This window comes from Mytilus trossulus, chromosome 3, assembly GCF_036588685.1.
Source record: "Mytilus trossulus isolate FHL-02 chromosome 3, PNRI_Mtr1.1.1.hap1, whole genome shotgun sequence".
Lineage (NCBI taxonomy): Eukaryota > Metazoa > Mollusca > Bivalvia > Mytilida > Mytilidae > Mytilus > Mytilus trossulus.
Window position 1 is genome coordinate 50,555,788 of NC_086375.1, and position 26,804 is coordinate 50,582,591.

Here is a 26,804-nt window from a genome sequence, read left to right on the forward strand (position 1 = left end):
TTCGCATTTAAATTGTTTTAGCTTTGACATTTCAAGGCTTTTTATAGCTGACTATGCTGTATGGACTTTGCTCATTGTTGAATGACGTACGTTGACGTATGCTTGTTAATTTCTGTGTCATAATGTCGATTGTTGACATTTTTCTCATTGGAAATCACACCACATTTTCTTGTTCATACTTGAAAACTGTTGATTTTGTTTTCTTTTATTTCTGTTGTTGTCTGCCAGTTTTCAACTAGAAATTATGAGGGTGTTCTTTGTGTCTGTTGTTAGTTGTTGTGCTTTTGTATCAAAATAATTCAACTGATAAAGCAAGTTCGGTGATACGACTTTATTTTTATTGATGCAGATATATCATTATTCTTGATTGTGAGCATTCTATTATATCTGATGAATCTTTCTACTGACAACGATCTAGTCCACAGACATCTTCTGCAGATGCTTGAGACAAAACTTTTGACTCGTACATCCTAATCACTTCATTACCTGCAAAAAGGGCAAACAGTTTGAGAGAAGTTATAAATAAGCATACAACTTTTGTATAAAAAAGTACGTTTTTTGGTAGATTCTAGAATACTCGAACTTGATTTCACGAACGCCTCTTAGAAATACTTTGTTATTGTTTTTAGATTTGTTTTCTAGGCTCAAACATGCGGGACACAAAAATTGAATGTGTGCACTTTCTGACATTATATATATATATATTTGTCATTATGGTCAAATGACCTGTAAATTATTCATGTCGGTTATATAAATATGTAAATATAACGGAATTTGATGAGACTGTTATTAAAGAGAGAGGGTGAGCGCTATAGAACCAGGTTTAATCCACCATTTTCTACATTTGAAAATGCCTGTACCAAGTCAGGAATATGACAGTTCTTGTCTATTCGTTTTTGATGCGTTTTGTTAATTGATTTTGCCATGTGATTATGGACTTCCCGTATTGATTTTACTCTGAGTTCAGTATTTTTGTGATTTTACTTTTTATGTTTAAAACTCTTTGACCAATCACCTGCAAATTGTTCTAGACGCTTATGTTTGAAACACTTTGATAAAGGATATGTAGATTATTCAAGTCGCTTATGTTTGCTTAAGATAATAATTAATTTCTGCATGTAATATGCTTGTTTGTAAATAATATTTTATTACAATATTAAACTTATTTCGGGTAGGCAAAGTCGTAATGGTGTATATCAAGAAACTTTTTTGGGGGTTCGTGTTGCTTAGTCTTTAGTTTCCTATGATGTGTATTGTGTGCTATTGTTAGTCTGATTGTCCTTTGTTTAATTAGTCATGGGGTTGTCAGTTGTTTTTTTTTCTTCCGATTTATGAGTTTGAATGTCACTCGGGTATCTTTTGCCGCTCTTTTAAATCAACCAAGGATATGATACTGATAACACATTTCTCAATATAACATAAAGTCCTACTTTGTTCATAGTATTCTGATAGTCTAGCAGGTACTGGTTTCTGTTTTGCTACGAGGTTTACTCTGTCAATGTTGACCTCTACACACATTTCCTTAGTTGTGACCTGTAACGAATGATGTTAACACCATTACATAACAAAATATAATAGATTGATTTAATATTTCAACAACAAACAGTCAAGATGGAAAACAATAGCTTTAAGTTTGTCTTGTTACTAATACATATATAACTTGCAAATTATCAGCCAACGCAATTTTGACCATAGTGAAAACACCTTAGGGAAACTTAAAGGATCTCTTAGTTTTTATTTCTGTAATTACAAATGCCGAACAGTCATATCAAAAGGGATTTAACTCATAATAAACAAGACACTGGTATCTATAAAGTATGTAATTGTTCTTGTTTTACTACCTCGATCACGTATATCATATACCTCCTTGTCGTTCGGCAGTACATTTACAGCATCAACATATTTCAAAAGAACATCATTGAAGTATTTTTATACCAAATTTAGGTATACCCCTAGAAACAAACAACTTGTTAAGTGTTAAGTCAAGATCCAGTTTACTTCACTTAATTTGAAGTAAAATTAAAAAGAAAGGGTCTTACCCAATCAAAGTATAGATTTAAATTATCAGATGAGGCCTCTCTTTTCTTATAAAGACCATATGTTCTTGTAGTATTCATAGATTCCACATCTGCCTCCATTCCGGTCGGTAAAGTAATTTCCATATAACCCATAGTGCTGTTACCACCCCGTAACCAACTTAAAATAAATCATATTGAATTCAACTTGGTTTATGATATTGCTTTACATTTATTAACAAATAAATAAAATGAAAGGCAAATGAAGGATATCCTTGACACAAAATTAGTACGTGCACACAAAACAATCACAAAAGAAGCAAAGTAACAGTCCATGCATCGGTTTGAATCGGATTAGTCTAATCGGGATATACTTAGAAAGGTGTAGCATCACCAATCGGACTGTCAAAAAGGACTAAATAAAAAGTAGGCATGTTTATGTTGCCATTATGAAATTTCATTTTGATATCAACGCTTTTCATCACAAACATGTATACAATAAATTAATGTTTTTATTTCTTTTTCTAGTACTAGGTCAAACACAAATCATGTGCAAACTTCAATTTCCTAGCATTATAAAGCCTTTATAACGGATATTGCTGCCTCACATGTTAAATTGTTTCAAACTTTTTGCGCCTGTTTCAAGTCAGGAGCCTCTGGGCTTTGTTAGTCTTGTATTATTTTAATTTTAGTTTCTTTAGTGTACAATTTGGAAATTAGTATGGCGTTCATTATCACTGAACTAGTATATATTTGTTTAGAGGCCAACTGAATGACGCCTCTGGGTGCTGGAATTTCACGCTACATTGAAGACCTGTTGGTGACCTTCTGCTGTTGTTTTTTCTATGGTCGGGTTGATGTCTTTTTGACACATCCCTAATTTCCATTCTCAATTTTATTCAAATGAATATTGAATAACGACAATTATAAACAAGATAACCCAATTCAATAAGAATCCGTTCAATCATTAACTAACGTATCAACAAGATTGTTTCGAAGAAAACCAGAAGCTTACCTGAAGCAAAGTTTTAACCTAAATCCAAGAATAGAATCATTTAGAATTGTTGTACTTAAATCAAAAGCTGGCTGCCTAAGCTCTTCATGTACGTTGAAAAACACAGCTACCTGTAAAGGAATACAGCACAAAACAAATTCAGATGTATATAAGAAGTGAACAAACGATCAGAGCACTTTCTTATATTTTGTACTGATAGTTCAGACCATGGATGTCTTCTTACATGTAAGTTACCTACACTGTTATATGCACCCTGTCAAAACATTGTACCCTACTGTAATAGGGCCCGTTTTCCTATCAAACACTTACATATTTTCCAGTGTTTGCTAACATCGTATATAATGTTTCATTGAACGTGATATTCAGAATATTACCAAATGCTGAAAATCTGCTGAATTTCTTATATTGAGACGACATCAAATAATGTTTAACGTAATGATTTCAGCGTTCCACTTGTCAACCATCATTTTTTGGCAGTCTTGTACTCTCTTCACTATTTCATGGTGTTTAAATAAAAACAACGTTTATACATGTTCACACTGTGCATACCCCGTTAACAGGTATACAATTTCTCGTTACATTGAAGACCTGTTGGTGACCTTCTGCTATTGCTTGTTTCTATGGTCGGGTTGTTGTCTCTTTGATACATTCCCCATTTCCATTTTCAATTTTACGTTCTTTACAATATCACGAAATAGTTGTTTTTTACGTTTTAACGATGTATCATTGTGGCATCTTTTCGCGGTCTTATATCGTTTGATACCAGTATATTCGAATGCTATGTAAATTACCGACTGCTCCTTATCTATTGATTGCAATATGTTGTTTACATGTGGATACGGATGGCCATTGATGCATGAAAGCAGGAGACGCGTACCTTGTAGACACAGTTCATACGAGTTTGATTTTTGTTTACTTCCTTGATTCGTACATTCTTATCAAATTTGTAATCAATATGAAAGTTCTGTCAAAGCATTTTTAAACTTTTCATTCTTTTTTGCCAATGTTTTTTATGGTGCATTTCAATATTATTGAAATGCCCCCTAACTTCACACAATGTTAATCCATGCTGTTGTGTGTCCATAAAAAATGTCTGTCGGTCACACAAAATAAATAGTTTGTTAAAGAAGTTTCTTGCGGCATAGCTTTTATGCAATTATGCAGAGCTATGACATTTCCGTACGTTTTAAAACGATAACACAAACCTCAGACATCAGAAATCCAGATCCTTCACAGTCGATATATACTTGTCGTATGCTGCGTGGAGCCTAAATTAATAAGAAAGAATTTAGTATACCAAACCAATAAGATTTACTACATGATGTGATCTTGACAACATGGTTTATCTCTTTTTTAATATTCATTATCATCCAATGTTGTCGTGTAATGGTTCTTGTTTGTTTTGATATTCCTTGTATGTTGTTTTTAAACTTTTTTTGATTTTACAGGCCATGTACGCCTACAAAGAATGAATCTATGTTCTTGATAGTAAACTAAGATTATGGCTTTATCTTTTCTTTAAATTACTTAACCGCTTGTTAGACGTAATAATATAAACGTACATCAACTGAATGTAAAACTAAGGAATTGGTGTTATCCACCGTGAATGTATGACCAGTCCACGAATCCCCTTTGACAGTTAACACTGCATTAAATTCTTTTACAAAAACCTTTTCTGCAAAACCAGTGATTGCTTGTATGGCAATAACAGTATCCTATAAAAACAAATGGAAATATCTACTTATTATTATTAATGAGAACATGGCAAAAAGTAAAATCACAAAAATACTGAACTGACAGGAAAATCCAATCGGAAAGTCCATAATCACATGGCAAAATCAAATGACAAAACACATAAAAAAACGAATGGACAAGACTGTCATATTCCTGACTTGGTAAAGGCATTTTAAAATGTAGAAAATGGTGGATTAAACCGGGTTTTATAGCGCTAACCCTCTCACTCTTTTGACAGTCTTATCAAGGGCAACTAATTAAATATATATATACCATCCAGGAACCATTTGGTGTCGACACATGGATGGTAGGATGTACACACAAAGCCATTTTTATATGATTTCGAATTTGTTTTTGAAGAGGAGATAAATTCACAATCTATTATAGTGCATTCTATTTAAAAAAAGCAACTTATTTTTTTTTCATATACAGACAGAATATTTTATCATTATATGGTGTTCACTAATTGAGTTGTAAAATTCAAAACTGAAAATATTTACCTTTTTACGGGTATTTCTATGTAAAACACATTTGCAATACATGCATATTTTAAGAAGGATACTTTTTCATAATTTAGTCCTGGTATCAATGATGTGTTTATTTAAATAATGTATATTTTAACGGGTTTTGTAGAAGAAAAAAGTTAGTCTTTGAGTTGTGAAAGGAATGAAATCATGTTATATCTTAAATATTTTGAGTTTGAGAAACAACCAGAGCATTGTTATAGAAAAAAGTAAAATCACAAAAATACTTAAATCTGAGGACAATTCAAAACAAAATGACCCTAATCAAACATAATGTTCTTTTATCAATGAAACAAATATTACCTTTACTGTTTGATAGTTTCGGTAATATCTCTTTGGCGTGGCTAGGTACTCATAGATGTTGTCTTTATTTTGTCGTGCAGAGGTAATTTTGTGTATTCTTGTGTTTCGTGTGTTTTGTTTATGTGCTTTGTCTATATAAAATTGAGAATGGAAATGGGGAATGTGCCAAAGAGACAACAATATCACCATACAGCAAACAATAGCAGAAGGTCACCAACAGGTCTTCAATGCAACGAGAAATGCCCGCACCCGGAGGCGTCCTTCAGCTGGCCGCATTTTGTTTTTCTTCATTTACATATATGGTTGTTGTTATTGTGATAAAGATAATATTTTCAACATTTTTACCTAATATGTTTGTCTGTTTTGTTCACACATTGTTGTCAATATAATAAAATTGATGCGACTGTCCTGCACGTGAATGGTTTAGATAGTATTAAAATAAGTTTATTCAACCATTTCTTCATAAGAAAATGGAATACGCCAGTCATATTCCATTTGCTTGTGTTTGAGCTTTTGATTTTGTCTTTTGATTGGGGACTTTTTGCTATTAAATATTTTCCTCTTTGTGTATTCGTATAAGTTTTGTGAACTTTATTGCTAAAATAGAATATAACTGCAATGGCCGAAAAATTCAATATAGATGTATGTACTAATTACTTATCAAAGGTACAAGGATTATAATTTTATACGCCAGACGCGCGTTTTGTCTACATAAGACGCATCAGTGACGGTCAGACCAAAAAATTTCAAAGACAAACCAATACAAAGTTAAAGAGCTCTGAGGATCAAAAGTTGAAAAAAAGTGTGCCAAATACGGCTAAAGTTATGTATTCCTGGGATAAGAAAATCTTCAGTTTTCGAAAAAATTCAAGGTTTAAAATAAAATGACCGTATTATTAAAATGCTCACCTGTGTTGATATAAACCCACCAAATGGATTCTTTTGTTTATTTAACCATTTTACAACCCGCACTCCATTTGTAATATCTTTCCTAATATTGTATATCAGAAGGACATAAGATGTCATTTCAATGTCAAGTGCTCTGACTTTTGTTTTAGGTGGTGTCCAACGTCTGTAGGGCTGAATCTTGTTCGCCGCATCATCAGTTAGTTTCCAGAATTTTGTTCCAGCTTGAAAAACAATTCCAAAAATATTTGTATGAATTTAATTCAAATTGCTTTACCTGTATATTCAAACCTTAGATATCTAAGACACAACTAGTGCAAGTCCAGTGTCAACAAATTTTTTATACTTAGTTTTAATTTAAACGAATGTTAACAACAAATCAGGTGTAAATTGCATGCAATTACCCTTTCAAAGTGAGAGTTTCAGGTTCAAATGTAGCTATAAAACCAAGTTCAATCCATCAATTTCTACATAAGAAAATGCCCGTACTAAATCAGCAATATGACAGTTGTTATCCATTCGTGTGATGTGTTTAAGTTTTTGATTTTGCCCTTTGGTAAAAACTGTCCGTTTTGAGTTCAGTTTTTTTTCAAAACAAAATCAGACAATAGTTCAGCTTTATTTGAATGTATATAAGTAAATACCTTCTCTAGAGGAATATCTTTCAATCTGTCGTAGCAATGCACGAGATATTGGTGCATCTACTAATGTTAAAGCATACGTAGCAATCACAAGTTCAAACTGATTATTCTTAGCAATTAAAGTACGGTTCTCTAAAATTCTAATAATAAAAGTGACTGCATCTTTGATCGATTCCTGGGTTGTCTTGATTGTCTGAAAAAGTAAAACATTTATCAAAACACAATTTTCAAACATGGATAATCAATGATAGTTGAGTTACAAAAAAAGAAGAGTCGACCTAATATATATCTGACACATACACAATTTAACCTTTGACGAGATAAGTAACATGTGTTAAATTTTTTGTAAGCTTATTTTGCATGTTTGGTGTCGACTTGATGAGTCAACTGAATTTAAAAGTTTTTTCTCATATTGTAAAGTTGTACAACTGTCCCAGATTAAAAGTGTCTACACGTAGACATATTATATCTATCTAATGTGTATGGGTGTTTATATATCATATTTATTATGTACACATAAGTCATTTAGTTGTTTGGGTTGAATTGCTTTAAATTTGTCATTATTAAATTATTTTATAATTTGCAATACGATATGACTTTTCGTAATGGTAAAAGGCAGTATGGTGACGAATAGTCGCCAACATTACCTCATTTGACCTCCGAGGGAAAGTTGTTTCTTTGGCAATCATGCCACACCTTGTCAATAGGATAAAAAATATCTTTCTAAGTCGAAGGGAGATCTGATATTCTTCCTCAGTCATAATAATCTTTCATCATAACCGAACTGTAAAAGGCAATAACACGACGGTACCGTATACGGTGCAGGAAATGCTTACCCTTCCGGAGCACCTAATTTTACTCCCGATTTTTAGTGCAGTTCGTGTTGTTTCTTATTTATAATTTATAACTGTTGATGTAAATGTCCCTTGGTTTTGTGAGTTTTTGTTTACTTCTTGGTTTTGATTGTTATTGTCTTATTTTATACTACGGATTACAAATGTGTCGAGGTTTGTGATTGGATAACAATACACAGATGTCAGTATATATTCTAAAAATTGACAGGGTATATACGACGTTTTTATCCTCAATTGGAACCTCAAAAATATCATTTTTTTATTTGAAAATTTCGAAAGACTGTATATATAAAAGATTATATCAAAAACAAGTTTTACTACTACTTCATTCTAAACAGGTGGGGCTTTTATTATACTTACATCATTTGGAATCTGATTCCGTGTCAATGCTTCATGTAAAGCAATAACCACATACGATGTTAAACTGGCGGCACTTGATGCTGAACCTCCCTTGTGGATAGACAAAGTATTGGCTAATATAATTCATAATAAAGTAAGAATGAAGAGGCTCTAACAAGCTAGCTAGATATTTGTTAGCATTTAACAGGACCGTTTATGATACACTGTGAAGTAATGATACGGGAATTCTCCGTTTGAATTTGTGTTCTGTATTTTTTGTAATGTATTAATCCTTTTTTTCATTGTAACATCCGAGTTAATTATTTTAGTAATTTCAAACGTTTCATTGAAGTATTCATCTAAAACTGGATCTCCGTAAACTTATTTTAAGAATACAAACATCTGTACATGTGATGTCGAGGCTTTTAATTGTTTACTATATCTGCTGTCCCTTCCAGAGCATAGGATCAACCCCTGTGTTTGAAAGGTTTTGTTAGCGCAGTCTTTAATTTACTATACTGTGTTTTGTGTAATGTTGACTGTCTATTAGTCTTTTTCTTTTTAACCATGGCATTGTAAATTTATTTTCGACTTAGTTCCTTTAGTATCTTTCGCTTCTCTTTTACTGTTGCCGCAATTTTGATATTGTAAGTATATAAATAAAAACAAAACTACCAATCAATTAAATTATGGTTAAAGTATAACCATACATAATTTCTATTTTAAGTTTATACCGATAAGATATATGACAATATTTTGTTTGCTCATTTCCGTTGTCTGTCCATTTTTATAAAACTATGACAAACCTGCATGGTCTTTTGATAAACAACACCATTTTCGTTATATTCTCCAGTTTGTTTGTTTTGATTGGTTATCAGAAAACTAACAGCTTTGCGCATTACATTCGGGTCGATGTAAGTTAAAAGCACCGCTTGTGCAAATGACTTCACAACAAATGCAGTTAACCTGCAATATAATGTACACCCCTTTACTACGGTGAATAGTGAGGCGAATAAATAAGAAAACAGTTGTTTACGTTTAAATCTCATTGATATAAGGCGGAAGACCGGTTGCTTTGCAAGGGGGAGTGTATCACTTAAGCCAGATATGTATTTATGAAAGATCGATACATGTATAATCTTTCTTTCCAAAATCTATTTACAAACATTGCACAAGCTACACGAGGAAAACTGACAAATATGATACATAATATTTATAATTGGAGAGATTTTGTTATTTATACACGTATAACAGGAACACGGGAGATAAACTAACAAGGAGTATATTTCTACAGATTGACATTTCGATCACAGTGATGGTTTTAATTGTTGTCATTACCATTTGCAAGTGCCTTAATTTGTGGTAACTCAAACTAATTTTGAAAACGATGATAAGCTCTTTTGATAAGCCCTTTGTTAAATATTCAAAATGTTAACAACTATCAAAATCATTTTTAAGGGTCTTTATTTGTCTTCACATTTTATGAACGCACAACATGTTCCATACTATATTTTTTACCGACAATTAAAACAGGTATAATCAAGCCAATTATGCCTCATTTATTGATTTAATTATCATTTTGTTTTCTAGTTTAACAATGTTCACATGAAAGATCGATAGAAACATTACCATGTAGATCCGTATCTGTCACTTTTCCCGAATGCACTAAATGATCCATCAACATGAGCATATGATAATTGGCGTTGGTAACCTGTTTTATATAAGTAATATTTCTTATTTTCTCAATTGTATTCAAGGGTGCATATCTATGTTATAACATCATTTTAGACTTTTGAAAACTAAGGCTTTTCTACCTCAGACATAGATTACCTTAGCTGTATTTGGCAAAAATTTTAGGCATTTTGGTTCTCAATGTTGTTGTTTTTTTTAAAAAACTTTTTTTGGATTCGAGCGTCAATGATGAGTCTTTTGTAGACGAAACGCGCGTCTGGTATGTATGATGAGTTTATTTGCAATCTAAGTTATAAGTTTACAAATATATTTTTGTTTGTTTATAAACGTTCAAAGGTCATGTTTAGTGTTTTAAAGTATAACGAATATATTGATATGCATGTCGAAATAGAATTGGACAAAAGTTGCTGCTAATTGAGATAAATTCTTAATTTGGTCACGCAATATGAAAAAAATATCAATACAAAAGTACAAATATTAGTTTTACCTGCAGACAAGTATCTGTCAACTTTGTCTTTTATGTCATTTGTCAGCCTGTTAGTAGCTTTCAAATACACTGATATGAAGACATTTGGTACAAATTGAACTAGGTTTTGTTCACCACACCCATAAGACATACGTAACAGATCGTCTATTCCGGCCAGTGTTGTGCCTATTAAATCACCTACAAAATTTGTTTTTACTTAATTTTCCTTGTGCTTTAATGTGTAGTACGAAAAACGAAGAAAACAAAATGAAAAGATTATAGACATCTTTATCGTACATGAAATAACTGTTATCGACTGTGTTTTTTTCGATAGAACACGAACATTTAACCTTTACTTAAAAAGTATAAAGACCTTAATACCCTGGGCTCCTATCACGTTATAATGTTTCCTTTAACGTTTTTATCAAATTTGTGTCTATTGTATATTATTTCCTATGTTTAGTTTGACTGTTTTATTGTGTTTGTTAGAGCAATATGTATGAATCAAACTTTGTTTTAATTTTTGCGATTTACAAAACAAATTATATTAATATGCGAGGACAACACATGACTGACACTCTCCCAAAATTAACTTCGAATCGTATTAGTTGAACATGAAACAGACAGTAGATTCTTCATATCTTAAAATTCAAAATTGTTGACTATGTTGAACGCATCTATCCCATCGAACTAAAAATAAAGGGTACAACAGACACAGTCTAGTCTGCCTCGTATCTTGACTTACATCTAAAGATTGACGATGAGGATCAGTTGAAAACAAAACTTTACGACAAAAGAGATGATTTCAGCTTCCTGATTGTGAACTTTTCATTGTAAGTAGCAACATTCAAGCAGCACCTGCATACAGGTATATATTTCCCAATTGATACGATATTCGCGTACTCGTATTAATTTCCTTTCATGATTTTCTTGATAGAGGGTTGCTGCCCACAAGGAAGCTATTACATTAAGAGTTCCAAATGGTGAGGTTGAAATTATCCTTTCGTAAATTTCACTTACACCATCACGAGTTGGTTGACCGTTATCGAATAACCGTTTCACAGGTGATATCGGATATGTTCCTTACGTCGTAACTACAATTCCTTTCCCTTATAAAAGTGACCTACCGAATTAGACTATTTACCGGATTTGTTATAACATGAGCAACACGACGGGTGCTACATGTGAAGCAGATTCCGCTTACCATTCCGAAGCACATATGATCACCACTAGGTTTTAATGGAGTTCGTGTTGCTTATTCTTTAGTATAGCAATGTTGTTTTTTGTGTACTATTGTTTGTATGTTTGTCTTTTTCGTTTTTAGCCATGGCGTTGTCAGTTATTTTCGAATTATGAGTTTGACTGTTCCTCTTGTTTCTTTTGTCCCTCTTTAACAACTTTTACCAACATCATATCAATCATTAGAATGACAAGTTAGTGATATGTAGTTATTTGTACCTTTTATGTTAAGAGAAAAAGTAAAAACAGATTTAAAATATGAGTTATTCCTAATTAACAAATATGAAAGAAAACGATAATTATTTTTTTTCCGCTATAATGCCTACCTAGGGGTCGGTAAGAGGGGTGCCATCCCGAATTCTATAAACACTAATTCATTCATTCACTATCATGAATACTGATCATAAGATTCATGATAGGTGTAAATCCCGAATTCTCAAGAAAATGAACCCGAATTTCCGTTAGCAATTGAGGCTCAATCCTGACGTCCCTAAAAATGTCATTCGGCCCTTTCTTAATATAAATGATAGTCAATGGAAGCGCCAAGAGTATGCTTATTATTTTTCTTATACATTTGGATACTCCAATACCATGCTTGTGACAAATTCTTATCCATTGTTCTTAAATTCCAGACAAGAGACTTACCTATTACCGATATCTTTATGAACTGTGAATCCGGGATAACAAATTCTGGAAATGTTATGCGAACCTTTGCTGAAAATTTCTTTTTTCTGCGCAAGTCAATAACAACAGGTATGTTGTAGTTCTCTCTGATACCTTCTGGCTTCAAATTAATAAATGAAATATAATGAACTATGCAAATAACACCGCTTAATAACACTAAAACAATGTATTTATATGAATACTCAATTGCATCAAAAATGTATAAATAGCTTAAATGTGTTGTGTCTTTTGAACATCGATATACTACTGGTACCTTTATTTAAAGGCAGTTGAATAAATACTGCACGTTTTGCATGTCCTTAGCAGTTATGAATTAAACCATTCCAAGAAAACTATTTATGTCTTGTCTATAATAGAAAGATTTCCTAGCTTTAAGATCAAAGTTCGAAAATCGGATTTGGATCTGCGTGTTTTTTTTTGTGATAGGATTTGATAGGCCTTGCAGTCATAAAACTTTCAAGTCAGTTTTTTGTACTCATACTCCAAAATCAACCAATCAAAATGCTGGATTTCATGTTTCGAGCATGATTTTTGTGCTCCGAGCACTGAGCAAAGTTTTATGACTTCAACCACAGGTTGACCGGAATATTCTCGTTCTGAGTAGCATTGATTCGCTTTTTGACTTGTGATAGTGTTCTCTAATAATTCGAATACTGCTCATTGATAATGTTTTTCACATGTTATACTTCTGTATAATTGGTGACAAAGCTGACGTACAGCACTACATTTTAATGACAATTTTTATAAATTAAATATACCTTGACTAAGAGTGGCCTCTGCACTGCATCAGCGGCTGCTGTAGATCTCACACTCGCATCAAGAAGGGTGTTTCCTATTTTTGTAGGCATTATTGGAAAATAAACTGACTTTACTGTATCTTTTGGCACGAAAACTATCTGGTATTACAAATTAAAATGGTAACCATCAAAGAGTGAATCACAATCGTTTAATTTCTATATATGTATCTGGACAATAGCGTAAGTAACAAGCGAATATTGATTGACTTCGTCTGAAAGATGGAGACTCGAAACACTCTCCATATAACATTACAGACATAGAAAGATGTTTTTTGAATATTAGTGTAACAAAAGTCAGATGATATAATGAACTAATGCATTTTATCAAATAAATGTACAAAAAAAGAATGCATTATTAAATAAAACCAGGTTTTACCAAACTATTTGGTTCCATTTGTTGTACTAGTTTTATGACAATATTTTCGAGCATTTTGTTTTTATTTATATTGTTTTCTATAAGTATGTAATTCTCAATCTTTCTTAAACAAATATCGTTTATTTATGCATCTTAATACCGCAGTCCCACTAGACCACAATCGCACTACGATCTGTGAAAAAAAGGTAAACTTTGACGACCGTGGTGCGATCGTGTTAATCTCAGAAAGGTTGTATCACGATCGTGGTGCGGTCTTCATGATCGTGATGAACGTGGCAAGTTTTGAACATGTTCAAAACAGTCGTGGTGAGGTCGTGGAGAAATCAAAGTCGTAGTAGAAGCGTAGCTAGAGTGTAGTAAGGTCGTGCTAAGATCGCAAAGGTCGCTTTACCGTCGTAGTGAGAGCGTAGTGAAAGCGTTATTCTATTCAGAGAGACTATGCTACGTTCTCACAGCTATGTTATTACTTCCTTACTACGACCATCACGTTCTCACTGCGACCGAACTACATTTCCACTACGACTATGCCTTGTTAACACCATGCTGTTGAAGATTAAAGTACGATGCTTGCACGAACATGCTTTATTACGCTTTTCTGACGACATGACTACGTACATATCACGATTGTGATGCTCTTTCTCATTGTCAAAAAAAATATTTGAAAGCTCTCCAGGTTTTGTTTGTCTGTATATGATTTGGACCTCTTGTCCTTTTTCTCCAACGGCTCCACCCGTCATTTGAGCTTGATGGACCAGCAATGGGTTGTGATTCAGAATGGATTGGTCGGTCCGACATTGATAAGGATTCGTTACTACCAAAGCTCCCTCTGCCTCTATTCCATTACCATTACTCCAAAGTGATTTTGTATATTTTTGTGGCATGACATGTTGTTTCCGAGAAATACACGTATTAGTCAGAAATAAAAACAACCTACGATTACGGTATGCACGTAGTATAATTGTGGAAACAACGTAGTATAATCGAGGAAAGAATGTGCTATAATCGCAGTAGAAGCGTGGTCAGATCGTGTTGCAATCGGATAACTCGTGGTATGGTCTTATCGATAACGTGATAAGGGTAGACAGATCTTAATAAGCGTATTGGGATTGCAGAATAAGCGCGATGAGAATGTGGTATAATCGAAGCAGGGTCGTTGTAGGAGCGGAGCGTAATGAGGAAGTAGTACCATCGTGGAGGCATCGAACATTTTCATGCCGCTCATACAGCGACGACCTCACCACGATCTGAATTTGTTTTAGATCGCGGTGAGCGTGGTGCGATCGTGGTCTAGTGGGACTGGGGCTTAACCTTACGCTAGTATTAAGTTAAAAACAAAACATGATCAGTTGATATATGAAAAAAGTTTTTAATTGCTTATTATATAAATTTTGAATAGAGCTCAAAGAACGAGTGGTTATGAAGTTTATTTTGATATCCTTTGAAGAAATCATCTTTTACGTTTATTTCATTTAATATTTTAGTTGACTAACATACCTTTGTCCATGCTGTACCCGTAGGCACAACTATATTGCCTTTCACATCTACAAAGGTTAGGTTGACATTTATGTTGAGATTCACGTGAACCTAAAATTGATAGATATACACCATTTATTTTTTAGATGAGTCTAAATAGGTAGATAACAACAAGTCTAAAAAGATGAACAAAGCCGAAAACGTTAATTTAAGTGTTATTGTGAAATAGTGTATTTTGTTTTCATTTTGAACATTGCGTTCCCTTATTTGGCGACCAATAAGTTTCAACTACTTCCTAAGTATCTTCCTCACTGAACATTAAGCATAGAACCTTTTATGCAAATTTACCGAAACATTTTTAAATAAAATGAACAAATAGACAAGGGAATACAATTGGACAATCTAATATTATAAAAAGAAAAATAACCAAACAAAACCATAATCGAGAGGATAAGCCATGGCAAAGGAAACATCTATTTACATAACACTACACAGAGTAAGGACCTAGTTTATAGACAGAATGATAAGAAGTTAGCAATATCCTTTAATTTAATTTTTCGCTATATGGATGATGTCCTCTCACTAAATAATTCAAAATTTGGTGATTATGTTGAACTGATTTATCCAATCAAAGAACAGATAAAGGATGTCACATATACAATTAAGTCTTCCTCGTATCTTGACTTCCATTTAGAAATTGAATTCAAAATTGTTGACTATGTTGAACGCATCTATCCCATCGAACTAAAAATAAAGGGTACAACAGACACAGTCTAGTCTGCCTCGTATCTTGACTTACATCTAAAGATTGACGATGAGGATCAGTTGAAAACAAAACTTCCCGACAAAAGAGATGATTTCGCCTTTCTAATTGTGAACTTTTTATTTCTAAGTAGCAACATTCCAGCAGCGCCTACATACGGAGTATATATCTCGCAGTTGAAACGATATTCCCGAGTTTGTATTTTCTATCATGATTTCATTGATAGAATGTTGCTGCTCACAAGGAAGATATTGAACCGAGAGTTCCAAATGGTGAAGTTGAAATCATCCTATCGTAAATTTTATGGCCGCCATCACGAGTTGGTTGACCGTTATGGAATAACAATTGCGCAGATGATATCGGATATGTTCCTTGTGTCGTTACTACAATCCACTTCCCTTTTCACCACCAATGTTATCAATCGAGAAAGACTAATTACCGGGCTTGTAATAACACGACGGTTGTCACATGTGAAACAGGATCTGCTTTACTTTCGGAGCACACGAGATCGACCCCAGTTTTTGTCAGGGTTCGTATTGCGTATTTCCCAGTTTTCTATGTTGTGTCTTGTGTACTATTATTTGTCTGTTTGTAATTTTATTTTTTTTGCCATGATGTTGTCAGTTTATTTTCGATCAATGAGTTTACGTCTGGTATCTTTTGACCCTCTCTTTTAATACATGTATTTCAAAAAAATAATAAGATGAGGTATGAGTGTCAATGAGACAATTATCCCATGAAGAACAGATGGCGAATATATATAACATTAATAAAAAGCCAAAATAACTGGAACTGATGAGATTGTCACGTATCGTCAATTCTACGTTCTATATTTCAGGCAATGTCGCAAGTTAATTTCTAGTTATTTTTGTCTTTGACTATAGTAACTACAACAGACTTAAGCGTCACTAATGATCAGGTCAATCAGCAAAGAATTATCTATGTATAATGATTATATAATTGTTACTATTAATACTGTATTTACAGTAACAATTATATAATCTTGATAATATTATTGTAACGTAAATTGATACCTATATGCATATTCTAGATAATACTTTATATTGAGTTATTCTATTAAGGTACATGTTTCATTTTAAAGTCTGTTAACATTTTAAAATCAAATTTGAATTTCTGAAGATTCCTTGATATTCAAATGATAAAGTATTTCATACAATACAATACAAATCTTCCTACTTTTAAATCTTCGTTCCTGTAATTAAAAATTGTAATCTGAAGAATAAGTGTTTCTCCCCGTATCGCTGAATACGGCAGTTCAAATCGCATGAAAAATCTTTGGTACGTTATGATCTATAAAGAAAATAGCAAAATGTAGAAAACCATTAAAAACAAACACATTGGCTTTTTATGGGATCATAACTTAATTTGAATTATAATATACAAAAATCATAGCTTGCTTCTTAGCTACTGGTTAACGTTGAAAAATTTAATCTTTAGCATAAATGTTACTCAGATATTTATTTGTCTTAAATAACTATATTTGTACGTTTGTGACTGTTAAAAGCAACACATAACATCTCAATCTATTTGACTGTGGATTCCTCGAAAAAATATTAAAACAATTAAAAAAAAAATAATTGTAAATTGCTTGAAAATGTAATGTCATCACATGCACACTATGTCATTTGTTAATATTCAAACATATTCACAATGTGATGATAAAGTAGTTCCATAAAACTAGGAATGTACAGTACATTGGTCTGTTAAGAAATTAACACAGTAATATTTTATTCCAAATTGTAATCGAAATAAAGAAAAACAGTAAAACAAGAGGCGGATGATAACAAGGAAAAATGAAAAAAAAACAAATAAGTTGATCAGATACACGACAAAATATTGAGAAAAAAATCCCGACTAGTCTAAGTCTTCAAAACACTACAAAAACTTAAAACTTCAAACCTATCCAACACTTTCCGTTTTAAATTTTCCTCGGCTGTCATTTTTTCGTGCTTACTTTTTTTCATATTTAACATAAAGCATTGTAAGTAAAACTCAAGCATATCTAAATGGTTCGTCCCCAATAAAGATTATTTTAAATTAAGAATACTTCAACAGATAATACGTTGAAACTTCAATCAATATTCAGAGATTGAAAAAAATCATAAATTCTTACGTTTGCAGATTCTGCCGCTACACCTAGGCCTGATTGAGGATTTACAACAAAAGATGTTGCTATCCACTGGGTGATGGTATCAGGAACCAGAGATTTCAGAGAAGCAACACCATTGCGACTGAGACAAAGAAAAAAATATGTTACAAAAATTATATTTATTCATGAGTTTTCTGTATATGTAGATCTTTCAATTAGTATCCGAATATCGACTGATGAAACTAAATCTTTTCTGAGTGAAACAAATATCTTTTCATTCCAATGTCTAGTTTTGGGGTATGCCAAACGCATATAATGATGCATTTGTACATTTGTTTTAAAAATGAATGCACTGAACTAGATAAGCTGTCTTGCTTTAAATTTTAAAGTTTAACAATGTACTGGGGTATAGCTGATGACCGTTACTGCATTCATGGTCATCTCTAGATATGGATGAAAAATAAGGTCCGTAATTGTATTGTCTGTTTAAGTGTTTCTATCTCATTTTCTTTACAAAGCATAAATTAGTACGATGTAAATTTATATAAGATTCACACGGAAATCGTAAAATTCTACTTCGATTTGTATAAAATATGACATTGGATTTGAAAAAATCGCTAGGATGTCCGGAAATCGTGATTAGAATATTTCCAAGATGACCGTTACATATAACAAGGATGACCGTGATTGGTAAACAGGTGACCATAATTTATAAAGGATGACCGTAATTTATAAAAGATGACAGTAAAATGTAAAGGATGACCATCAATTCTAAGAAATATCAGTTTTTTTTTGTATCGAATAGTAAATTGTGTTGGTATAAAACGTATTCGTAAAACTGCATTATCCTAAAGTTAGAAGAAATAAATCATAGTTCACCATATGAAGCCTCCAAGTACACGCCAACAGTTTTTTTTCTTTCTGGGATTCATATTAATGTCATAAAATAAACACACCTTTTAAAAAGTGCCAATGCATTAATTCTGTGTTATTTTTGTCTCTGGGGGAGAGTTGTCTCATTGGTAATCATACCACATGTTCTTTTTTTTTTATAATTATGAACTATTGCCAAATATTGAAACAAAACTAAAAAAAAGATAGGGTTATACGAAGACTTCATTTCCGTATTGAAATCCATATCTTATAGAATATTTACTAAACATATTGCTTTTCATTTGTTACTGGATGTCGGAAGGTTTTATTACCAGTCTAACAATATACTCTGCAAGATATGTTCCAGAAAGTTCAAACGCTGGCCTTCTGGATTACTAGTGAGAAACTGTTCAAGGTTAAGGGAGTTAACTTTTTAGGGGTTGTAAAGCAAAAGGACATAACTGTAAAACTAACTGAATGCAGAATAAATTTTTCAGTTCCAACGGATCCGGTGTTGTCACAGGAATGTTTAATTTATTTTGGCAGATGTTAATATTTTAATGTGCTTTCTCTGGAACTATACACATGGCCGATTACTGGATATTCATATGTTTAATAAATGGGTTTTTCTTAAACATCTCGTCGTATCGCTGTCAATTTGTATTCAAATTTTAATGTCATTTATAAATAAATAATGAATTATTTACGAGATATATGCAATTTACTATCACTGTCATGAACTCTCAAAATACGGCAAATAGTTAAAAACAATTGATTAAATATAGTTCTATCTGCTAAACGAGCCCCTACTGAGACAAACTGAACAAAAAGCTTTAAATACAAATAAGGATATTTCTTAATAAAATCAACGGTACCAATTTTGTTGCACCAGATGCGCATTTCGACAATACATGTCTCTTCAGTGATGCTCGTGGCCAAAATATTTGAAATCCAAAGTATATATAAAAGATGAAGAGCTATAATCCAAAAGCTTCAAAAAGTATAGCCAAATTCGTGAAAGGAATCAGAGCTTTGCATGAGGGAGATACATTCCTTAAAATAGACGGTCATTCTTTTAAAGTTACGGTCATTCTTTACAAATTACGGTCATCGTTTAACCAATTACGACCACCCTTGTTATGAATCACTGATCCTGTTACGGTCATCTCGATTATGATTTACGATCATCTTAGCGATTTTTTCAAATCCAATTTCCTGTTTTAAACACATTTCTCAGTAGTAATTTGTGATTTCCGTGTGCATCTTTTTAAATTAGCATCGTACCAATGTATGCTTTGTGAAGAAAATGAAATAGAAACACTTTTAAAAGCAGGCAATAACAATACTGACCTTATTTTTCATCCGACATCTTGGGATAACCATGATTGCAGTTACGGCCATCAATCGTGTAAATAAGAAGAATCAGGTTATAAACCGCTTCATCTTTCTTAAGTATAAACTATTTTTTTGTAAGTATCTGTCTCAAGTTAGAAGTGTTAAAATCAGTGGTAGTCGTCAGTTGCTGTATATTATATTTGTTTTCCGTTAATTTGTATTCAACATAAATCAGGCCATTAGTTTTTACGTTTAAATTCTTTTACCTTTGCTATATCGGGTCTTTTTTTCATTGTTGAAGCTCGTACGGTAACATTTTGTTGTTAATTTCTATGTGATTTTTTCTCTTATACAGAGTTGTCTTGCCGGCAGTTATACTACATGATCATATTTTAGTATAAAGATTTTTTACACTACGACACTTAAAAACGAATACTGTAAATAGAGAAAAAACACATTCGACTTGAATGCCCGCCAAATAATAGCTTCTCAAACTTACTGTGTGGTGGTATTTAACCATAACCACGTTTCTAGAAATCTGGTCCTTTTACGTGAAGGCGAGGCAAGCGATTTATTGACATCCTTTGGAGCGAAAACAGCCCTTGAACCATCACTAGGACCCCCATTTCCATTTTCATTGCCACTGCCAGGATCATATGCAGCAGGCGAAAAAAACACAGGTGGCACAATTGGGCTTACATAGTATTGAACAGACGGTTCGAATTCTGCAATTAACAAAAACGACAAATATTTATTTATAAGGTAATGACTACATTCTATACTATTTAAACAATGTTTCAATCAAACAAAGGTATGGTGAGTTGAAACATAAGATATCATTGCAATATCCATGAAATAAAGTAAAAACTACGGCAAAGGGCGAAAGTTACCAGAGGAACAGACAAACTCATAAATCTGATAACTGACAACGCCATGGCTAACAATAAAAAGACAAACAGATAAAAAAAAAATAGGATACAAGAAACAACATAGAAAAGTAAAGAATAAGCAACACGAACTCCGCAAAAAACTGAGGATGATTTCGTGTTTTCTAGAAGAATAAGCAGATCATGGTCGACATGTGACACCCGTCGTGTTGCTCATGTTATTACAAACCCGATTAATATTCTAATTCCGTGATGGCGTCCATATTTACGAAGAGATGATTTCAACTTCATCATTTCAAATTTGAAACTCTCGGTTTAATAGCTTCACATGGCTAATCCTAGTAAACTAGGTTTAATTTATTCTTTGATGATCATAAGAATAGAAATGGAAAAATTAGTTTTCATACGAGGGCAAACAATTAATGGGGTGTAAGTAAACGGTGTGTCCGACTTTTTTTTATACCTTAAGTTAATATATCTAAATGGTTCACTATAAAAGCATTGAACGAGAGTAAAATAAAATACAAGTAAAAATGCGCTACATTTGAAATAACACGAAGTTTTTCATGTGTTAGTCAAACACACCAACTCAGTCGATATGACTAACCAGAAAGGTATTTCACTTGACCTATTGTAGATGTCAGGTTTTTCTACTATGAATTTGTAATGTTATCATATTTTTAACCTAAATATATACACATAATGTTTGCACCTGTCCTAAGTCAGGAATTTGTTGTCGTTTGTTTTTATAATTCATACATGTTTCTCGTTTCTCGTTTTATAATAAATAGATTAGACCGTTGGTTTTCCCGTTTGAATGGTTTTACACTAGTAACTTTGGGGCCCTTTATAGCTTGTTGTTCTGTGTGAGCCAATGCTCCGTGTTGAAGGACGTACAATGACCCTTAAAATTGTTATTTTGAAACAGAGTTGTCTCATTGGCACTCACACCACATCTTCCTATATCTATATGATTGATTCGAAATGAGACTGATGTATAAAATATGTGTTTTCACTTTTGATAACATAATTGTTTATTTTTGCAAATCACATTTAAAAAACAACCGATCAGTGTGATTCGACAAAAAAGTTGGAATATCACAAATTCGTCACTTAAACATTTTAAAATTAAAGAAAGCACTTTGTGTTTAAGTTTAGATTTCGGACAAAAAGTTAAAAAAACCAACTCTACAGAATAATAAATTCCTATTTTGTTTACCCTATGCTGAGTGGAACCAAGTTTTTCGGGGTTATTCATTCAGTTATTTAAGCATTTTGATACGGTCCCTCTATTTGTTTGATTGGTGTAGGTATGATTGTAGTTTGATGGTCGGCATAATGAGTTTTAAACGGTGTTTTTTTAATCATCTGACAAACTGTTACTTAAAATATACAATCAAATACATTTTGAGTTGTTTTCATTATTTATCGGAACAAAATCATCAAAGGTCGTGTTTATTTTTGTCTGTGTGGCAAAGGACTCTCCAATATAAGTCTACCAACTGTTAATTACTACTTACCTTTATGTCCTATTAACAAGCAATCTGTCGTTATAAATACACCGCTATTCTATATTGAAATTAAAAAAAGTAGTTTAATTAGTTATCAAAGGTACCAGGATTATAATTTAGTACGTCAGACGCGCGTTTCGTCTACATAAGACTCAACAGTGACGCTCATATCAAAATATTTATAAAGCCAAACAAGTACAAAATTGAAGAGCATTTCGGATTCAAAAATTTCAAAAAGTTGTGCCAAATACAATATTTTGAGTCTTTAGGTTAATATGAAGTATTCTTTGGATTGTTGATCGTCTTCTTTGCCATGTTTTAGTCTTATTTTCGTCATCTTGTTGGTTTTCAATGCTTTCGTCGTATTTTTTCTTTTTTTTTAATTGTAGCGAATACTAGTATTGTATAATTAGAAGTTTTCTTTTCGATCCAGTTGAATTTAAAAAAAAAAAATTTGATCATTCCCGATACAATCTGTTTATATTCTATATCAAAAACATATAGAAAACAGTTTATATGTGGATCTAAAAGAATGTTTTGTTTATCAACAGAGAAATACTGATCTAAAATAAATCATAGTAAACATACAAAAATAAAAGCTTCTTGAAATTTTAGCGTTTTCGCAAGCATAAGAATTATCAAGTTCATGCATCGTAAGTTTTGTTTTATGTTAGTATGTTATTGATTAAGTTTGAGAACGAAAGTAGGTCACATATTTATAATGAGGCAATAGGGATACCGAACTAGGTGCTTATGTCGGTATCAATTTGAAGAAAACAACTTTAGATAAGAAGTACACGTCATGTCTCTTAAGTATTCCTGACTTCAGTGACCATACATATGCATATAACTATTTAAAGGTTAATCGTCGTGTTGAATATTTTTAGATGGAATTGGTTTATACATTGGCAAAATGTTAGACGAAGATGTAAGACATGTTTTTTGTTTAAAAAAAAACAAGGACTTGTATAGTTAGATCTAACTATACAAATCCTTGAAAAACATATCAACACGTTGGTGAACTGCTATTTCACAATCCAAGATGGCGGTATATCCTGATTCTACCTGCTTGATATCAAGTTACATAAAGGGACAGTAAAATGAAAACGTACAGAGAATACAGTTTTTGAATCAACTCCACTGTCCACGACAGATCCTATGGAATCCCATTCTCGAATAAGAGGCACTGGTGTAGATGTAAATCCTTTTAATTTTGTTAGTACCTTCGTAAAAAATAAACAAATAAAAATTGCTGTTTTATTCATTAGAAAGCATATCGAAACATTGAACTGAGGTATAATACTGCAAATGTAACAACGCTGAAAACATTTCTTTCTTATCTTTTGGATACTCATTACTTGTGTCGCTAATTAAGTTTTTTTTACATTAAGGGCATAAGAAGAAGTTCCGATCCAACGGTCATTTTTTTTCTGTAAAACATGACAGTGCGTAGGGACCTTTTAACTAAAATATATGGTCTGAAATCGCAGAAAAAAAATATTCTTGCAATGAATTCGGCACAACGGGTTGGAGTATGGGGCATACTTTTTGAGGTTAGTCTGCGGGAAAATGAATATTCATTGATTATCTCTATCAAGTGTTTATCGGAATTGACAAATTATTGATTGGAATAGTGCTATTTTATTTATATTTTTCTGATATTTAGTAAATTTCACTAACATTGTTTGCTGTTATATCATTTGCATTTCCAAGTAACAATACACTTTTGTCGACAGCTAATATATTGACCAGTGACCCTGGGTCAGCTTTGACTACTAGGTTGACAGGCTGTCCTGGTTCAACGATTTTCTTGTCAAATTCCATAGTTACCTGTATCGATATAAGTTAATATTACAGTTATATGTATATTTTTTGTTATACAATTCGTTTGTATATAGTTATCAAAGGTATCAGGATTATAATTTAGTACGCCAGACGCGCGTTTCGTCTACATAAGACTCAGTAACGCTCATATCAAAATATTTATAAAGCCATACAAGTACAAAATTGAAGAGCATTAATATCTTTCAATATGTTACATTTATGATGATTACTATGAGAAGTAAAATCACAAAGATACTGAACTCCGTGAAAAATTCAAAACGGAAAGATCATTTTCAAAACCTTATTGTATTATATCAAATAATAATGTAATGGTTAGTACTCCCACATATTAAAAGAGATTTAGGCGTTACACATCTACTGGTCTTCAACAAAGCGATTTGAGCATTTTCACCTGATCTTGCTAAAATGTGACTTTGAGGAAATCCTAAAAATCTTAAATAATTAATCAAAATGGATGAACGAGATCTGAACATCGAACAACTGCGATGCGTTTAAAATTTGAACCACACCGTCAATCTCCGGTGCAGAGATCATATCCGTTCCGTTCAATACTTTGTAACACTACACTCAATATTAAGTGCAGTATTGCAGAGCATGTATGGAACGGATATGAACTCTGTGCCGGAGATTGCCACACCGTGCGAAAAGGCAAAAAAGCAATATGTTGACAATTTGTACAGGGCACGTTGTTGGAGTTTGATAAAATGGTTTTTTTTAAACCAATTTATCCGTAAAAAATGGTATTGATTAAATCTATGCAATGATAAGTTCTGTATTTTCAAAACAGAATAAAACGTAGACATATCTGAGTTTTTGTACTTCAGCTAGTGTAAATGTATTTGAACACAAATCAGTGATATACAATGTACTGTGACAATATCAAACGAATCATTCACTACACTATAGAGAAAATAAGTCAACTGTGTCATTATTTCCATCTTAGCCTTATATAAATTGAATGAAAAGGAAAATATAAAATTATACCATCTTGTGTTTCGGTAATTGATAGTAAAGTTAAGTTAGTGAAGTTATTTAACAAAGTAGTTGTACTGTTATTCTGAATCTTATTAACAAATACTAACTTTATTCCTGAAGATATCTTTTACTGTAAATGTTACGGCATCAGCAACAATCTCTCCATATCGTCTCACATAGTAAACGAGTATTCTAAATGATGGCGCCATTTCATGAGTAACATGGATAGTTTGTTTCCTTGATAACTGGTTCATTGCAAATATTCCTTGTTGTACAATTGTTCCTTTAGAAAATATCTACAAAAATATTCATATACTGTGAAATTACTTTAATTCGTGGGTATCAATTTTCGTGGTTTGAGCAATATTGACATGTTTGTGGGTTTTTAAATTCGTGGATTTTTGTTTTCTAAAAAAAAATCAAATCCTTTAGAAACGAAGGTTACAAATAGCCTGGATTTAAGGAAATTGCAAGTTAAACATTGACCCGTGCAAACCGTAGTGATAACACTTATTAACCCATGATAAAGTGATCAACAAATTAAAGTCCATCAAATGTGTTAATTAGGCCATAAACATGTCACATAGAGAAAACAGTAACATAAACGAATGCTATAAACGTATCTCGAATTGTCAAATAATTCTTATCAAAATCAAACCCAGCATGTAATTATTATTTCCCATATGTACGAGAACTATGAGGATATAAAATGAACACTTTATCATACTAGCAAATCAATACCGAAAATCTGACTTTTATCGATCAAAAATATTTTTTACGAGATTTAAAAGATCGACAGTTAGGTTATTAAAGATTAGATGGGTATAATTCTGCATGCAGTTGTAGTTCTGTGATTGCTATTAAACTATTGTCAGATTTTGCGTTATTCAATGTATTCTCTAGATCATATCAGTAGTTAGTCCGAGATTACTCTGACGTCCCACGGCCCCAGCTTGTCTGGCAAAACAGCCGTCGGACGTCAGAGTAATCTCGGATTAATCAGTAGTCAAACCTACCGATAGTGTTTTTTCCATGTCTTGCTTTGGACAATGGTTGTTTTATTTCGTTGGACACTTAAATTCGTGGATGAAGTTATCCACGAAAACCACGAAAATTGGTACCCCACGAATTAAAGTACTTTCACAGTATGTTTATGTTTACTCACAAATCGAAAACAATTTAATTTTACAAACAAAGTAAAATTGAAAAGGTATCTCTATTCTATTTTAACGAAACATTGTCTAATATTTTGCAAAATAAACATCAAATTCCTTTAAATTATTTTTGTTTGTATCATTTGATAAAATGTATTACAGAACAACAGGTAAATAAAACGTCAACTTCTGAATTAATTATCATCACCAATTAGACATGTATAATGTTTGTTGTTGTGCAACACCTTAAAATATTATAATTGAAAAGAGACGCAATACGGGTTGTAGACCAT

At 32.4% G+C, this 26,804-nt stretch overlaps 1 protein-coding gene and 1 long non-coding RNA gene across 2 annotated transcripts; both read right to left on the bottom strand.

Moving 5' to 3' along the window:
• Positions 1–391: 391 nt before the first annotated feature.
• LOC134710857 (C3 and PZP-like alpha-2-macroglobulin domain-containing protein 8) lies at positions 392–26,391 on the bottom strand. The gene is made up of 22 exons (XM_063571266.1): positions 26,374–26,391; positions 25,465–25,653; positions 24,218–24,367; positions 23,650–23,760; positions 22,547–22,595; positions 20,639–20,864; positions 17,956–18,073; positions 15,080–15,169; positions 13,171–13,308; positions 12,374–12,512; positions 10,511–10,687; positions 9,961–10,042; positions 9,138–9,297; positions 8,353–8,442; positions 7,142–7,331; positions 6,501–6,721; positions 4,593–4,745; positions 4,236–4,298; positions 3,031–3,140; positions 2,040–2,196; positions 1,431–1,533; positions 392–486 (listed from the first exon to the last, which is right to left on the bottom strand). The coding sequence occupies exons 1-22, from the start codon at positions 26,389–26,391 to the stop codon at positions 401–403; spliced, it is 2,820 nt and encodes a 939-aa protein (XP_063427336.1). The 3' UTR covers positions 392–400.
• LOC134711757 (uncharacterized) lies at positions 15,077–18,025 on the bottom strand. The gene is made up of 3 exons (XR_010106231.1): positions 17,956–18,025; positions 17,019–17,132; positions 15,077–15,169 (listed from the first exon to the last, which is right to left on the bottom strand). It is a non-coding gene; the product is annotated as an uncharacterized LOC134711757 (long non-coding RNA).
• Positions 26,392–26,804: the final 413 nt, after the last annotated feature.

Excerpts from the sequence above, each read along its gene's own strand:
- LOC134710857 (XM_063571266.1), bottom strand. Across the intron at positions 23,761-24,217 it reads ATGATATAACAGCAAACAAT|GTACTAACAAAATTAAAAGG; the intron begins GTTAGTGAAATT and ends TTTTTTACGAAG. Across the intron at positions 4,746-6,500 it reads GTGGGTTTATATCAACACAG|GATACTGTTATTGCCATACA; the intron begins GTGAGCATTTTA and ends TTGTTTTTATAG.